The following is an 18,004-nucleotide window of genomic DNA, read 5'->3' on the forward strand; positions in this document are numbered from 1 at the left end:
AGAACTCTGAAACCAAATCATAGCAAGTATAGCTCATTGGGAGATAAACAATAGATTTGTACTAGTTAGGGACCATCTATCTGCATTGCTAGGTGACTAACCCTCCTTCTGGTTGAGTTGTATATACTACAGCTCAATTCTCGGCATTTGGTAAGCCGTACATTGTCTTACCCTCAAAAATATCTTTCACAGCAGACATTGACTCTTGTGCTTACACTTTTGATGATTACCTTGAAAGCATATCGGGGAATGGCTTTTAAACAATGTCTCCCTCCACAAAAAAATCCTTTAGGAATAGCATACAAAGGAATATACCAGGTTTTCTGAAGCAATTATTGAAATCCCCATTTCCAGCATACTAATGACCAATAAACCTCCAGCTACAAAGTCAAGTTTTGCATAATAACTTAGCCCCATATCAGCCCATCAGCAACATTAGAAATGAAAAAATGAGAGTGCTTATGTAGCACAGAGGTAATATTTTTTTGATCTAACTTAAAAAACTAAACCTTATGCCACCAAAATACAACTTTCCTTTCTAAGTTAAGAAGCGTAGAAGTGCACCTATTTTTAGCATGTCAGTAAGCAGATGGAAAAGGAAGCCTGTATTGTGGCAGTCTGCAAACATCATCCACTTTCCCAATAAAACAAAAGGTAGTGAAGTCTCTTCCAACCTTAGGAATACTGAATACTGAAGTAGTGAAACAACTTCACAGTGCATTGCAACTTAATTGATTTCAACTGGATCACCAGAGTTGGGCTGGTGTATTGAGTCAATCTCTGTTACCTGCCCTGCCTAATAGTGTCAGCCAATTACCCAGCTTTTTGAGCTCTCTGCAGTTTGCTTGTCCTTGTCTAGTTGCACTGAGATGTGTGTGTTTATATGCATATATTTATTTTTGCACTTTCTAAGGAGACATTTCATGTAGAGATTTTTTTTTTTAAACATACCCACAAGCTCATTTGAACAGTACCAGCAATGTAAGTTACAGCTGCCTTGAAGTTATACCAAAGCTTTAATCTTCCTAACAGCATGGATTTCTCCACACAGTCTCAAAAGTATAATCTTCAGAGGTACATTATTACAAGCTTATTTATCATCCAAAGCATATTAGCTGTTTCATGTGTAGTATTCCTTATTAGGATTTCCAAAAACAATACTTTCCTTTACATAAACCCTGTAGCTATTTAGATCAGCACTGATTAAAAAGAAATGAGCTTTTTAATTAATAGTCTTTTACTGATTCTTCCAATAGCTTAATTAAAATAAACAAGTAGCAGAATTTTAACATGATTATTTCTAATGAGATTTTTTTGTTTTTAATCAGCTTGTTTTACTCCTAATGTTTCTAGCAGAAAGTGGCTTATTTCTCATTAGGGTCTTTCATAGTGCTGAGTCCCTCACTTGTCCTGCTAGGGTAATTACAGACACCTGTACAAGTTTAGCTGTGAAGTCCTAAAGGGGATACATTAAGTTTTTTACATAAATTAAATATAAGCCTACTTTACCTTTGGGAAAATGTTAGTGCTTGGTGTGGGGGGGGAGTATTTATGAAAAACAGCAGCAAATCAATTCAAGTAAACAGCAAATACAGTTAATATTTTCTATTATAAGCATTTGGCTTAGCCATTTAAACTGTTTCCATTTTATATGTACATCAAAAACTACTTTCTGGTTGAATTTAACATTTAATGGGTTTAACGTAAGTCATTCTTACTGAATTAAGATTTAAAAAAAGCCCCAACCACACTAAAGTTTTATTGCTTTCTTTTGCCTCGAGTCCACTGGTTCACAATTTTACTGGGCTATTTTGAGAGCTGGACACTATCATTAGTATGAACTGCTCAGTTTCTAAGACAAACTGCTCTCATCCTGCACTAAACATAAAAGTGAAAGTACCCCTCCGGTTATATTCCATTAAAGCTGCTGATGTTACTAATGTGTGTTTTGTTAAAGACTTGTGCAAGGGCTGAGATTGCAGAGGTCTTTTTTTCTGTCTGCATACTGTCCCTAAAGGATACACCCACTATGTCATTTCTGGAGCACCGTTTGCTCACTTCTTCCCATTTAACCCGTGGTGGTTTTACTGTTGTTGATAGCCACTGCTATAGAAGTTAGCTAAAGAGAAAAATCAAAATGCAACTACAGGTAATGAGCTTCAGTGTTCCAGGCGACTGTTAATTGTATTCAGAGATACAAGAGCTTGCAATAGAAAGTTTCACTCAGTCGACAAACAAAAACCAACTCTTGAGCCTACAAGTGCTCTATTAATTTTGGCAGGTCTACTCACATGTTTAAAACTGAGCTTACACACAACATGAGAAATTGAAGAGTAAAGTAAGACAAGTCTTACTCATTTTAATACCTAGTAGTCACAGATCCCTAAGCAGCTGAGCCTGAGTTCTCCTCAGCTGTTAACTTGCTTAATTTAAGAGGCTATACTCTCAAAATCCCCACCCTTTGGCCCCCAAGGTAAATTGTGGTAACATGGTTTCCCAGGAATAACTGGTTGTGACCCTGCTGCTTGAGAAGCCCCTTCTGTAGAGTGCCTGTGGCAACTTCTGTAGCAGGCAACCATTTGCTCCTTCAAGAGAAAAATCCACCCGAATGACTGAGCAATTGGGTAGAGATTTACTATGCTAATAGCTCTAGCTTCTCCTGTCTTTATGCCTCACAGCCAGAAGAATCAAAAGAAGCCAAAAGGAAGCCTCAGCCTAGTAGCATTGTTTTGCTCCCGACTCACGAAGCTGAAACCATCATGAAAGGTTACTTAAAAAGCTGTTTACCTTAAGAGGAAGGTCACCTCTTTTTTTTTTTTTTTTTAATCCTCTCTGGGAGCTAGCAGTAGCCAGCAGTTGGGAGGAATGTTGTTAATTTATGCTCCTCCTCGTTGTCTTGTAGAGGAGGAAAGTGGTTCCAGGGCAATCCATTGAGAATGTGCTGTGTAGCATGAGGAGCCCAGCTCACTACGAAACAGTGTCCAGAAGATCTGCTCAAAAGCTGAGCAAAAGAAAATCCCAGTGCAGAACTGAGCATTTCTCCAACAACTGACCTTTACAGGAAGCTGCAACAATCTTCAGGGAACATGTCACCTTCCCAGGAGGATGTATCCTCACCCTCTCAAGGACAGTCTGTCATGTCTGCTCTGCCACAACTGATGCCAGCCCCTCCACCTTTACCCCCTAGGTGTCAGGTCCCTCCTCCACCCCTTCCCATGCCTGGTATAAATGCCCTGTCACTCCCATCTCCCCAGCCATGTAGTAATCCTGAGTGCAATTGTCTAACTTGTGGACAGGGGGAGCAGCCCCACCCTAAGAAAACACCAACGTTGAGGATGAAGATGTTTCACTGGCAGAAGCTCCCCTCTGATGTGGTGAGAGGTACGTGCTTGTTTTTAACACTAGGCTGTTTGGTTCATTTACTTTGTTTGCATCCAAATAAAAATTCTAATGGTCGGGGGGTGGGGGGTGGGTTTAGGCCTTGACTGAATAAATCAGGTCACAGATGGTCTCCTTGCTTGTTCTCAGTCCTACAAAAAAATAGTAATCACAAACAGACATGGAAAGCCAAGCCTTCACTGAGAATGGAGAGAACAGTAGTTTAGGAAAAGCACTGACCTGAGGCTCTGTGGCTGCTAAAATCATCTTAGCCTCTCAGTCTCTATTTTTCACTTGTTAAAGGGATGTTTTGACTCTGCACTGATTAAGGTTTTCAAAATGCTCTGAATGTGTTGAGTGGAAAGATCTGCTGAACAGTTGTACCCTGTGGTTCCTCCTAAGGAGCTCCTTGTATATCACTGTCAAGTGTCTCCTCAGCTGAAGTTTTGGGTTGGTTTTTTTTTTTGTTGATTTGGTTTAGTTTGTGGGTTTTGTTTTTATTGTATAGCCAGAAGATGCATTAGCCAAGATCTGAGGCTGAACATTCATGTCAGTAGGGCTGGGCAACATGTACCTTCAGGGCTGGATGTAGCCTCCAACTTAATTTCATACTGATCACAGTGGGTTTTTTCATCACACATAAAATAACACCAAGGTGTTTGGCTAACATGTGGCCTGCCAAAGGGATTTGCAAGGCCTGCCCAACCTTCAGCAATAAGACCATGAACATATTTTTATTTTTGCTGTAGCTTTTAATTCTCATTTCATCTAAAGCAGACCTTGTAGTTGTTCTCCTTTTTGTTTATTGCCAAGGAGGAGGACATCAGGGAATAAGAACTTGCTGCTATGATAAAATACATAAGCGTATATGTAAAAACTCAGCCTGACCCACAGCCTGCTTTCTTGGGCAGAGATACAAATTTGGTTTCACCCCCAATATCTTCTGTGCCACCGTTGCAATCTGTCCTAAGGATTAAAGAGGTAAGATTATTTGCTAGAGATTTCAATGTTTGTGTTTTCAGAGTTTGTTTTGAAGGGCCATGTGCTGTTCAGATGGTTCCTGATGATTCTGGTAAAAATGCTAGGCATGATAGTCCATATCTTTTGCAAGGAGAGATGTTTGCCTAATTGGTCACAACATCCCCTGTTTGGGTACCAAAATTCTGTGATGTTTAGCTGCTTTGCAGTAGTAAAAATAATCTGGACCAGCCTATTAAGTTCATCTGCTGCTTTCAGTTCTGTCAGTCAAATGCAGCATCAGTTTTACAGGTTTAATTTGCCTTAAAACCTTTGGGATGCTGCCTGTGGGAGCTGCCACTCTTAAACAATTAGCATTTGTCCAGGACTAATGAGCATTTTATTTCATCCACTCTCCAATGTGTTTTCCTTTCCACATGTCATACTGCCGTGAAAGTGCTCCACTACCTCTGTGGTCCATCTTTTCCCTTTCAGAAAGCCTCTCCATATGGACCATGGTGCCAAGTGGCAGTGAGGAGCTCATAGAGCCTGACTACACGAGCCTGGAGCTGCTTTTCTCTGTTCCACCAACAGTACAAAAGGAGCAAAAAAGGCCAAAAATAAAGCAAGCAAGAGAGGTACCTGGACTGCTCGCTTTGTGTAGAGTCTGACAAAATTCTTGGAAGTGAAAAGCTCATTCACTCTTTATTGTTGTCAATCATTTAGAAAAACAAAGTTGAAATATTTTTATATCCAAGACAGGAAAGGATCAGAATTTTACTTTGCTGAAGGACAGCTCCTCATCTGAGAGAGGGAGGACATGGAATTTCAATAATTAAGTCTTATAAATTGGAATATTTTATGTTTCAATTCTCTTTGCCATGCCTTTGCTATCTTTGCCTCTTTCTCTTTCTAAAATAGATCTAATGGTCTCTACCATTATAAATTGCTCTGATATGATCAATGAAGATTGTTGATAATATTATTACCAAAAAGCAGTCAACATCACCCAACAAACAAAGCTTTAAAACTTCTCTTAAAATCAAGGTAAGTGTACTTCTAATTGATTGTTTTTTCTCTTTTTGCAGATCACATTCATAGGTCTAAAGAAAAGCTTCCTTCTGAGTGTATTTCTGAAGCAGTTTAAGTGGTAAGATTTTGATAGTACCATCTGAATGGAGTGTTTTTTCTTTGGTAGTATTGACATAAATATCAACTGCTGGCAGGAATCACTAATCACTAGTGGAGATTCCCAAATGGAAGTTTCAAGTTACTGGATAGATTTTTGAGAGACATCTCCAGGTAATCTGAGCTATAATCATGCAGTTTTTCTATAAATGGGAAACAGTTTCTACACTTAAAAAAAAGTGAAAATTTACCAAGTCACAATCCTTATGGGGAGGGGTAATGAAATAAAATAAAACAAATTCAAAAGAAATTAATCTGTATTTGCTTTTGGTAAAATACCTTTACTCAAAGACCATAAAACTACTGCAGGATGAAAATGGATGTTCTGCTTTCTCCCTGCCCTTTGCATGGCTTACATTATGAAAGCTTCAAAAAGAAACTCAGCCTAGAAGTTCCTCTGTGTTAAGAATAAATCAGAATCAGTCAGAAAGATATTTGTGTGTGTGTGTGTATATATATATATGAAATAATATTATTTTTTTTACCATTGCAAACTACTTCAAATTGGGAAGATCTATGCATAGCCTAACCCAGTTGCTATTTCCTTTCTCTTCATGATTCCCTGGGCAGTGGTTAAGCTCTCCTGAGAGCAGCTACTGGCTATGGGATCAGAGAATTGAGCTTGCACTGGTGAGGGACAAGGCTGCCCTTCACCTGAGTGCTGCTTCTAATAGTGCTGGTGGCTGCAAGGAGCCAAGCTCTCCAGAGCCCAAAGCAGAGCATTCTGGACTAATTTCAAAGACATGTCATCTGCCAAAGTTTCAGGGAAGGATTTTGGGTAAAACCTTCTGGGATCTTTATAAATCCTGCATCTCAGCAGGAGGAGAGAGTTGGTTCTCAGAGGTTTTAGCCTTGGCTTTGCTGCAAGCAGTGGAGAAATTCAAAGTAAATGTCAATGACGCTGGACACCCACAGTAAAAGGAGAACCATCAGGATTTATTACATAAAGATGAACAATACCCAGAAAGCACATCATCTAGATTATGAGGAATAGTGCTTTAGGCTTAAAAAATTCTTTGTTTTCATATCTCTGCTGTACTTCTGAGGATTAAGATCCAAAATGTAATGAGAGGCAAGTATAGTAAGAATTATGTCATGTGCTACTGCAGTGCTAGCTGAAAGATTGAGGTCCCTTTTGTTTGTTGTGTTAGTCCTCCTTATGCTGTTGCTCCACAGCACCTATCTCTTTCCTACAGCTCCAATGAAGAGGTTGCTGCCATGATTCAGGAAGGGGATAGCTCCAAGCTGGATGCCGAGATATTGAAGCAGCTACTTAAACTACTGCCTGAAGACCATGAGGTATGTATTTTGTGCTATATTGATGGACTTCAATGTGTTTTGTGCTTGAAACGCTTGCATTGCTAAAGCAAACCACTACAAACCTATCCCACATCATCCTGAACTATCTCAGTCAATGACCTATTAAGTTAGAGTGGTGGGAAGTCTGCCCCAGCAATGGTCTGGACTCTTCACACAGAGGTTAGGCAACATCATGTTAGGAGGCTCAACAGAGTTGCAGACCAACTGTTGTTTTCTATTCCCATTGTATTCATCCTACAAGATGAATACAAATGCTGATGACCCTCCCATCTAAACGAAACCTAAATATTTGTCTTTGCAAACTAGTTCATGTATGGAATTTATTATTCATCTGCTTCATTCCCATCACCTGTGCATACCACAAGCAGCAAAGGCAGGAACATGCTGTAGGAAGCAATGGGCACCAGAAATAAGTGTGTGTTATTCTCTATTAGATAAAGAGCCTGAAATCTTGCAAACAAGACAGATCAGAACTAGCAAATGCAGACCAGTTTTATCTCCATCTCTTGGAAATTCCCAGGTAAGCAAAATTTTTCTTGTCTTCAACTTAAGAGTGCTTCTTATAAGAATGATACATAAGAATTAGGGCCACTATTTCCTGTGCTAAAGGGATGTTCCTTATATTCAGCCTTCAGGATAAATCACCTGACTGTTATTTGTAGAGATGGTTTGAGAAACTTTTCCTTCTCAAAGGCCAAAGGTCCTTTCAGACACCTTTGGCAAGCCACAGTTAATTTCACCTTGGTATTAATGAGTTGGTAAGAAAACTCTTAACTGTTGTTCACCACAGAGTGAAGTTGCAGACTGAATCCTGCCACCAGGCTGCTGATTCATTCCACCCTGGTTCATAGATTCCAGTTTACCAAAGAGAGCCAACAAACCCATGATTGAATCGCAGCAGTGCCTGTGCTTTCACCACCACCCTAATTTTTACTGCTTTCACCACCTCCCTAATTTTTACCAAGTCAGATGCTGAAACACACAGAGAGAAATCTTTATGCTGTTCATAAAAATATGGTGATATGTCATAATTGATAGAAATAGTCCTTCAAAAATCTGATATGTTGCCATGCCACAGCCAAAGACACTTCTTTTTTAAACTGTCCTGGGTGAAAATATAGGTTTTCATTTTCTCACTCTTACAGCTAGTTTTAAAAGTACTTTAGCAAATGTTTTCCTGGCTCTCCCACAACATTAATCCATGGTGAAGCATAAATATCACTAAAGAACATCTCTGGAAAAATATTTTTAATTTCTCTTTCAGAAGTTAAATGGAAAAATTAAAACCCTGGCTAGTGCTGCCCAGGAATTGTCAAAAATTATGGCCTCATTATGCTACGAAGCAACTGCCAGATGTCAGTGCAATGTTGCTTTGTGAAAGAGGAGACAATAATTGTTTCTAGGACATCTTTGGAAATATCTAAGTGATTTGTTTACAATCCTGTTCTTGTGTCAAAGCATTAAAGAGAACACAACAATGCTAGTACTGAGCTTTGACTAAAATGGGTGATTTGCTTGCTGAACACAGGACAGTTAATCAGGGCTGTGGGACTTGTTTTTGTGGTGTCTGGGGTTTTTCCACTGATGTCTTTTAGCTACCAGTTGCGGATTGAATGTATGCTGATTTGTGAAGAAACAAAAATTCTCCTGGAGTGTCTGTGGCCAAAAGTACAAGCCATCAGGACAGCCTGTGAAAGTAAGTCCACCAGTGCTGTGCCTCTGGCCAGGTTCCTTTAAAGGAAGCCTCTCTTCTACTTGAATAGCATCTGTGCTAGCATATGCCATAATCTAATAAAAAATAAAATATATTCTTTTTTTAAGCCACAAACAAAATCTTTTAATTGCTGAGTATGTAACAACTGTCAAAATTATTCTGCAGATGGCTGCTTCTAGAATTCTTTCTGCAGTTTGCAGAATTGCAATTTGTGTTGTGCTGCTTGGAATTGGAGCCTCTGTTGACATGAATAACACAAACCTCCCTCCTATCAGTAGTTCTGCAGGAAAAAAAAAAGAAAATTCCTTTATGTCAGTGCCAGATTCTGTTTGAATATAGGTTAAATGTTTGTCATCCCCATCTCCCCTCCATCCCCTTTCTGTTCTAGTTGTGCCCAAAACTTTACTCTTACCCCAGATTCTCCTGCTAAGATGCACACCTTCTGCTTATCACTCTTACTAAGGGTGATAGTGAGGCAGAAAGCCCTTTGCTTTTCTTAACCCAGAATAGTATATTGGGGGACTAGATAATTTGGCAAGTTTATACACTTTCCCACATGCAATTCTTCCTCAGAAGCAGCTGCAGAAATGATACATCTGTACTCCAACCTTGATGGAAAGATAGTTTTTTAATCTATTTGTAAAGAGACCACAGAAGAAACTTGTTCATTCTGCTTTCAATCAGATTGTTTATTTTTGTACTGGTATATTTCCAAATCTGCAACAATAGCTTCATATAATCTTGGATGAGAATTTTGTTCCCCTCACTGTCAAACATAAGGAAAATTCTTTTTCACCTGAATTTGTGTATTGAAAATGCTCTCCCTCTTTCTTCTTCAGCACTTCTCACCAGTCACCGACTGCCAGTTTTTTGCCTATTGATTCTTAAAGTTGGGAACTTTCTTAACTATGTAAGTAAACTGATTACTTTAATTGCTGTATTTCTAAAGATAACAAAGTACAAATGAGAGACTTGGAAACTGAAGGCAGGAACTTTTTCCTCTGTCTTCTAGGGGCATCACAATGGAGATGCTGAAGGTTTTAAAATTAGCACCTTGCTCAGGCTAACAGACACAAAAGCAAACCAAAGTGGCATTACTCTCCTTCACCATATTTTGGAGGTACAATAGAACTGTGAAATTATTTCTGCTTGCATTATTCTCAGCAGGTATTGTTTTGTCAGAAACTAAGGGGCTTTGACCTCAAAGGCATCCCACCATAGATATCTGGAGGGTAAGCCTCTGTGCCTGAAATAAGATGAAAACTTTCCCATCCCTCTCTGACGGGATCAGATCCATATGCAGTAATGTTTAGAGAGCTAACACTCTTTGTTTCCTTTCTCCACTTTGCTTTATATGTCTGCTTGCTGTTTTCTTCCTGCTCTCTTGTGTTGATGTCTCTCAAATGCATCTGTCAAATGAAATTAATTTTCACGATATGAAGATAAAATCTAGGGTCAGCTTGCATGCTATGGCATCACATGGGATGCAAGCCTGAACAGTTAAAAGACCTTTTGTTTTCTTTTTAACTCCCTGTGGCTGCTAACCTGAGGAAAAAAAATGAATGAGACTAAATTTACCCCTATGTTTATAAGAATGAACACTGAAGTGTTCATTTTTCAATCTTGCTGTGGTCCAAATGAAAGACATTCCTACTCTTTGACTGACTCTGCAAGGTAACTATTTTTCACTTCAATTTTAGGAGGTTGAAAAAACCCACACAGATCTGCTGCAGCTTCCCAGAGATCTTGACTTTGTTTCCAAGGCAGCAGGGTAGGACATTATTGCTTGTTTTCTGTCATGTATGAATTATCAAACTTTTGAAGACAATGAACTGAGTAATTTTATGATAGTGTAATAAGGTCACAGGACTTCTATGTTGTGAAAGAGGTTCCTAACTAACACAAAACAGTGGTGAGATCTATAAATCAACCAGGTTAAGACTTTTTATGTGGAGCTCAGTGTGATTTTTTTTTTTTCTGTTTGGACAACCCAGCACTATCTTAGAAGTAAAACTATGTAAATGGAGAGCTTCCTCATTTTCAAGGACTGAATTCTATACTGAAATAGAAATGTATCTTCCCTGAAGTTTCTCAGTCATATTCATGTGCAAGCCCATGAGGAGATACATGCACCAGGTTGGTCTAAGGAGAGAATGACTGAAGCGACTTACTGGCAATTAGGTGACCTCAGGAGTCCCCAAGTTGAGTATCAGTACAAGTCTCTAATGCATGTGCGTACAAAGACTTTGTATGCGAGTACTGCAGACTTTCCTCCATGTGCCTGAAAGCCATGTAAGTCTAATGCCAGCTTGCTCCATTTAGCTGAGGACCATATCATGGAGATACGGTAAATTGCGCTAATTGGAATCCACATTTATAGCACCAAGATTGATGTTTTTCAATCCTGTTATGAACCTTGCAGTAGTGTGCATTTCCTTGTAACTAAAACTTTTAAACCTGGAGATGGATTAACATTTGTTAAGTAGCTGCTAAATAATTTTGTAAAGCATTTCAATTTAGTAACACAACAGAAAATATTGTGGCTTTTGTGAATTATCTGTGCAGAATTTAAGTGGGATACTATTTTAAAACATTAATTTCTTTTTGGATTGTGTCATGATAGAAATACTTTTGTTGTCTGAACTCATTGGTGAATAATAAAAATGTGTTATTTTTTATGAAGTAATTGCCTTCTAGTTTAGTCAAACTCTTAAATTGATTCACTAATCAACCTGTAGACGACTGTTTACAATGCATATCCTGCAAGGAACTCTCTATGGCTGCTCACATGAAACCATGAAACACCAATTCAGGTTTTGATGATTTGGTATTTCTTGTCTGGCACATGGAGTAGGTCAGAATAATAGAAGATGCATTGTAGCATGATTGGGGCTCACATGAGTTAAACTCTGAGAATAGATAGAATATTGGACTATAAATAGATTAGGGACCAAAGACAAGGAGGAAAGAGAACCAGCTAAGTAAGTACAGTATTGGCATGAGGAACATGAGTGTACAATGCCTATGAATAAAAACGGGGTGGAAGCGTTGAAGAAATTTTTTATGAAATTAGAATGGTGAGGTTCTTCCACAATCTGTCCAGGGAGACAGTGATGGCAAAAGCACAGATTCTGTCTTAGATGAGGGTTTAAACACACAGAGAAGGATTTATATAGGGGAGAACTACTTGCCAAGGTAGACTTGAGTCAGATGATTAATTCTACATTTATTTGCATAGGCAACACCATTTGTAATAATCTTTTAACTTAATGAAAACAAAACACTCAGTCCTTCAATGTGTTGTCCCTTTTGTGGCCTTTTCAGAATCCACTTGGATGTCATGCAGGCTGAGGCAGATGCCAATTTGAAGAAACTGTTGGAAATAGAGAAGCGTTTATTTTTGTCAACAGACGATGTGAAAATACAGCATACAAAATCTGTTCAAGTAGGTGATGTGAGTGTGACACACTTCCCATCCTTCTTCCTAAACCTTTTATATCCCTTCTCAAAGGCACTGTTTCAGGCTGCCAATGGACGTAGAGCTCCAGGAGGAAAAGGCACCATGGCTACACATCCCATGGGCCCTATAGAAAGGAGAATCCCAGATTTTCCTCCTCTTCTATAATGTGGTATCATGACAAGGAAACAACTGAGAACCAGTCAGTTGTCAGCTGTATGTGCAAAGGAAAGGAAGGCTTTAAATACGATATGTAGGCTGCAACTATAAATATGTACAGTACAGAAATATGTTTGGTGTTGATGTTTTGGGGTAAGAAAAAAAAGTGAACAGATTTGCAATATGCTTTTTTCCTCCCCTTTTCTCGCTCCCCCCCCATATTTCCAAATATCCTAGCTTTTCAAAACAGGGTCACTGAAGTAAAGCTAAAAGACAGAAATACTGATGCCCTGTTTCTTGATCAGTCATCCCAGATTGTGCTAAATTTCCATGTGGTTGTTGATGAAAGTGGCACCACTCAATGAGCTGCTTTAGGCCAGATGAAACCAGGGGAAATGCAGATGGTTCAATTAGAAAGAAAGTATCACACATTGGTTCACAATCTTAATTGTCAGATTTTTACAAACTGACTGCTCTGTGTTAACTGGCTCGAGTCCCCTGGGCAGCTCAGAATATGCTACTTCTTAATGTGCATAAATTGTGTTGCAAACTGTGTCTCAGGGTAGTCTTGATGCTTCAAAGGACCTGCAGAAGGAGTTTGCCACCATTGAAAAGAAGAAGAAAGAACTGGCTGATTACCTTTGTGAAGACCAAAACAATTTTTCTTTGGAAGATATATTTAGCACAATGAAAACCTTCAGAGAGCTCTTCCTCAAGGCATTACAGGTGGTTTGGTTTGCTTTTGTGACTGTTTAGAAATAGATTGAGAACTTTTCTGCCTCTTTTCCGCCTCTTTTTTCAACCAAGCAAAGATTTCTTTTTCCTTCTTCTCCAAGATGGGTTACCTAAACCCTGGCTGCAAATGTAAATGAAAGTAACTATTGATTTGCTTTCAACCTGCAGCAAGAAACAAATGTGTGGGCAAATATAAAAACTGATTTTTTTTTTTTTTTAAATTTGTTTTGCCTATGGAGAATTAAGAAGTCACCAAGTTGTTCTTCCCCCTGTAAAATTATTAATCAGGCCTCAATGAAATAGGAACTTTGTAGCATGGGAAAGAAGGTGAAACCTGACATGCTTTATAGATTTGCCGACAGACAAAAGACAAATTTACCAATAGGCAAAGCCTAACCAGAAGGTTTGTTTACATGTGGTGACAGGTTGGACTTGATGATCTTTGAGGTCTCTTCCAACCTTGGTGATTCTGTGATTTATTGTACTAATTAGTTCAAAATGGTATGTTTTGTGTCCCCTACAAAATTACAAATCTCCCAGGAGATTATATTTGGCACTTTATTAGTTTAGAAGAAGTTACTCCTTGCAATAAGAAGTACAAACCCAGCAATTTTACCATAAAAGTTCTGTAGAGAACTTTCCAATTAGTCGGCCTCCACTAAACCTGCATCTTCTTACTACATACTCCACGCCTGAACTAATGTACTTCTAGTGTTTTCTTAATCCCAGGAGGTAGTGGCTTCACATTTATATGCTTTAACAGCAGCAATAATCCACTCTTGTGCTTGACCCTAGGAGAGCTCCAGGTTGCATTTGCCTTCCATAGAGAGAATCATTCGCATTATAAGCACTGCAAGAATGCAGCTATGCTGGGCAATGTTAAGGCAAGAGAGCCTCGAGGAGTGCTTTAGGGCAGATGATAGTTTCAGAAAAAAACAAAGGAGCTTCTGAGGAAGTGCTGGAAGATAAAAGATGGCAACTATATCCTGTGGTGTTCCCACTACCTGCTTCAGAGAGGCACTGGGCTTCAATTTTGCAAGCAGTAGTTACCCAGGCTCCACTACAATACACCAGCATTACAGACAGTCTGGAAAACAAACCTGACAAACCAGATCCCTCAGCAATACACTAGATCCTTAGACTTCCTAAAACTAGGCACGAAGTAAAGGCTTAAGAGAGCCAAAAACATAATGGCTCAGCATCCATGGAAAAGTTGCTGTAAATCCAGCCACTGCAGTTATTTTAAGAAATGCTACAAATAAAGATTATGTAGTGTCCTATAGAGTACAGCTGTAGATGACTTAAACTACTTTTTTTGGGTGCTGCTTGTTCACAGTCAGGTTGGAGGAACTAGAAAGAAGCTTCTTTTTTTATCTACCCAACATGTAAAGTCCCTTTTGCCCTATTTTTGCCTCTCTCTCCTAGCAGCACCTCACCTCAAAGGTACACAGCTGTTAGCCACATTGTATGCATCTCTGTTACCTCCATTGCAGACTTAAAATGTATTCTCCTCTCCTTTCTTGCCTTGCTTTCTCCCTATCACTGTGGTAAAGTTACTGTGTGTTCTTGAAACAGCAATTTGATGAAAAGTTAAAGGTTTTAATTTTTAAAACATCTTTTTTTGCTCTGTGATTACTTTTTATTATTTTTTTTTTTACATTATAATTTGCCATAAGTGTTAACTTCTTTGCAGTGCTATCTGGCTTCAGCTTTAAGGCTAAGGTATAAATTTTGTTTTGAGATGAGCTTTCTGGGTAAGGCAGGTCTCAGCACTACCACAATGGCTAATGCTATCTTTCCATTCTCACATCAAATAAGTAAGGATACAATTTTGATTAATCATGATCCTTCAAAGCTCCTAGAGGGATTATTGGGGTTGTTACTTCTTTGGTTAAAAAACATTCTTATCCATTCTGAGGGTTTTTTTCTGGTGTCTTATCCTTTAGGTAACAAAAACTGAGCTACACAAATGAAATTCCTATAATTAGAATCTGCCTCCATCTTCTCCATCTACTTTCAAAGGTGAAAAGAAAGCATTTCAACTACTTAAATGATCACTAAAACTGACACAGTGAAAAGGAGCTGGTTTGTCACCCAGGACCAATAACTATTTTGCCAGCTCTCAAAAATTAAGAGGAGCAGATGGCAGGAGGAAGGAGATGGGGAGAAAATAGCTTTCCAGTGCAAAGATTTTTAAAAAAACCCAAACAAAACCCAACACCCAGAACTGAGTTGTAAAATTGCAGGAAAAGAAACACTGTGTGATTATAGGGGGACTGAGAGAAACATTTGATTTTCCTTAGCACTTGCAGATGTTCAAAGAGGGGAGCTCCCAAGAAAGAGGCTGTCTAATCTCAGGAAAAGGAGGGGAAAAAAATGGTAAAACAGAATCTGCTCTAGGAAGTATTCAGCTGATGACAGAGGTTATACAGACAGCTCTGCACAGGGATAGTTCCTCTGAGTCTTCCCCTAGGATAACTGAGCTGGAGCAGCTGCTCCTCAGTAGGGTGCATATGGTGTTGGAACACGATGTGCTTTAGATAGTGTGGGGATAAACAGTTGTCATGGAGTATCTTTTAATTCAGAGATAAAGCAAGTATCTAACATCCCACAAAGTGCAAATCTAAAGTGATGGCCCTCTTTCCTTTAATCTCAGTCATACAGCTGCCTTCCATAAACCAGGAGATTGAGAAAAGATTGTGAATATTTGGGTTTAGACCTTGGTTTTATACTTTACCTTGTTGAGCTTTCTGGTGTGGAAGAAACTCTGTTAACGGTGTTTGTGTTGAATTGTTATGCATATTTATTTTTTTTTCTCTGAACAAATCAGTGCAAGCTTGTTCAATCCATAAGTTTATCTCTAATGTGATTTGGCCTTTTTTCTCAATTCTGTGTGTATGCTGCTTAAACAGCAAGACAATATATCCCCGAGGTCACCTCCTTTACTTCTTGTGGCATGTTATATAAAAGTGTTCTCCCAGGGCCCACAGATCTACAAGCCTTTCAACAGCCATAATATCTCAAAGACATTACACTAAGACAGAGAAGGAATTTATTAGGCAAGCACGTAGGAGGCAGACAGGGATGAAAGGCTTTTAGCCTCTCCACAAGACTTCACCACCACTTGTACCTCACTCTTTCAGAAGCAAATTCAGAGCAAACACATTCTTTCCTTTCTTTGCTGAGCATACACTAGTTTTCTCTCCTTTTCTAAGCACTGAGTGAAGGTCCCTATAATCTTCAGTCTATACTTTCTACTTGTGTTCTCAAGATTTTTTTTCATCTAGAAACGCCTTTGAACCAAAGGATCCTAGGTTTTTACTTTTTATAAAGACCCTAAGAAACTAGTACATGTTTCCTAGGACTTCTTCAGCCTATCTTATATAAATAGTGGTAGATGATCCATAGCACCCAACAAAATCTGTCACTATAATGGGAAAATGTCCTTGCTGCTGCCAAACTCTCTGCAAAGGAGACCAGAAGTAGAATCACATCTACACTAAATCAACATCTTCCTGGATATCATTACACTTGGTAATATGATGCAACAGCACACTCATCTTAACATCAATATCATGTATATGTTAGTCACATTGTCTCAGTATCAGCAGGTCTGTGGAAATCAGAGTCCTGACTGTCTCAGTAAATCCTAACAGGATTCATGCCATCCTGGCAGTTGTATGACTGATGCCAACAGTCATCCAGGTTGGACTCTGCCACCGAACACCAGTGTAGAAATACAATTGGCAAATTTAATGGGTGCCTGAAGAGAAATTGTAAATTGCTCTTTAACACTGTTGAAAAGTTTCTGAAATTCCTGGTATAAAATCCTGAATGCAAACAATGTAAAATCAAGGTTGCTATGTGATAAATCTCTAGAATGCTAATGAAGTTAGACCAATGTTCTGTTTTGTGGACAAAAGGACCAATTAAGAAGAATGCATTTCAATACACAGTTTAGCACTGCAGCTAAAGCTAATGAAATAGTTTGTTGGCAACCTCATCATACAGAGAAGGTCAGAGAGACCGACTAGAAAGCTCTGTTCTGCTGTTTAGCCTCAAATCTCATCAGATGAGTGTGCATGGGGCATATTTACAATTGCTATTCATTGCAAATTGTGAGTTTCTTAAACAGCTTTTCCTTGGGTAACTCACTTTTAAAATTTGTCATTCTGTCTGAATGCAGGAAAATCAAGAAAGGAAGAAGCAAGCTGCAAAATCTGAGAAAAGGAAGAAACAGCTTAAAGGACAATATGTGAAGAGGATAAAAGGAGAGTGTGGGAAAAGTATTGCATTCAACTAAAACTAGTTCTGATTTTATTAGCCAGTCTTTTGATAATTAGGGGTAATTATCTGTTCTGTTACGGCTGATCTAATACAATGAAATCGATTTAGCCATGGATGATAGAGGTGTCAAGCAGATAGTACATTAACATGATTTTTTTTTAGTGCATGTGAACTCTTGGAAGAAGTCACTATGTGAATGTTAGAAAAAATATTACTCCCAATGAGCAAGTTGCTACCATTTTATGGAGAAGTGGATGATATACTGATATTGTTCTGTTGGAGTCTTGTTAGGAGACTTTTGGGGCTATAGAAAGTTATATATACTTGAACCTCAAGCTGTGCTTTGTAGTAGTTGAGTTGTGTCACATGCTACTGTTACCACAACATTGGCTGTTTTCTCGTTAGAGGTCTGATTCCCTAAAACAGCTATGTGTGTGCTTAAAGGAGTGTCTGTGCTTTGCTGAAGAAGGGATGATTGACATAAATGCAAAAGAAGGGCCAACCTGGATGTCAAGCATTCCTAGTGCTAACTTTGGCACACATACATTTTCAAATTTTAGTTTGGCAAATACTTGACATCCACTTTTCTTAAAGATTTCTATCAATAACATTTGATTATGATCCTTGCTTATTCAGAGATCACTGCAAATATGCATTAGTGAATCTGTGTGGAGTTCATGTAAATACACACTAGAAGCTCACCCCTTGGAAGGTCCTGTTTTTCCTTGCATCTGCTGCCTGAATAAATGGCCTGTTTCTAGCTCCTCTTTCACAGTTACTTATCTCTAAGATTACATAAAATTCATTGA

At 38.7% G+C, this 18,004-nt stretch overlaps 1 protein-coding gene across 2 annotated transcripts; it reads left to right on the forward strand.

Annotated features, from left to right (window-relative positions):
- The first annotated feature begins 2,988 nt into the window (after nucleotides 1-2,988).
- LOC137452025 (inverted formin-2-like) lies at nucleotides 2,989-17,762 on the forward strand. 2 transcript variants are annotated; one of them, XM_068160078.1, is made up of 12 exons: nucleotides 2,989-3,381; nucleotides 4,831-4,973; nucleotides 5,424-5,485; nucleotides 6,720-6,822; nucleotides 7,278-7,363; nucleotides 8,439-8,539; nucleotides 9,397-9,467; nucleotides 9,570-9,677; nucleotides 10,258-10,328; nucleotides 11,882-12,011; nucleotides 12,735-12,899; nucleotides 17,095-17,762. In XM_068160078.1, exons 1-12 carry the CDS (start codon nucleotides 3,087-3,089, stop codon nucleotides 17,209-17,211), a joined length of 1,452 nt encoding a protein of 483 aa, XP_068016179.1. In that variant the 5' UTR covers nucleotides 2,989-3,086; the 3' UTR covers nucleotides 17,212-17,762. The 2 variants fall into 2 exon arrangements, with proteins under 2 accessions (XP_068016179.1, XP_068016180.1); XM_068160079.1 differs by lacking the exon at nucleotides 12,735-12,899 and having other exon boundaries at nucleotides 11,882-12,002.
- The last annotated feature ends 242 nt before the right edge of the window (nucleotides 17,763-18,004 follow it).

The sequence above is a fragment of the Melanerpes formicivorus genome, unplaced genomic scaffold (assembly GCF_026170545.1).
Source record: "Melanerpes formicivorus ecotype bairdi unplaced genomic scaffold, bMelFor1.0.p_v2 SCAF_48, whole genome shotgun sequence".
Lineage (NCBI taxonomy): Eukaryota > Metazoa > Chordata > Aves > Piciformes > Picidae > Melanerpes > Melanerpes formicivorus.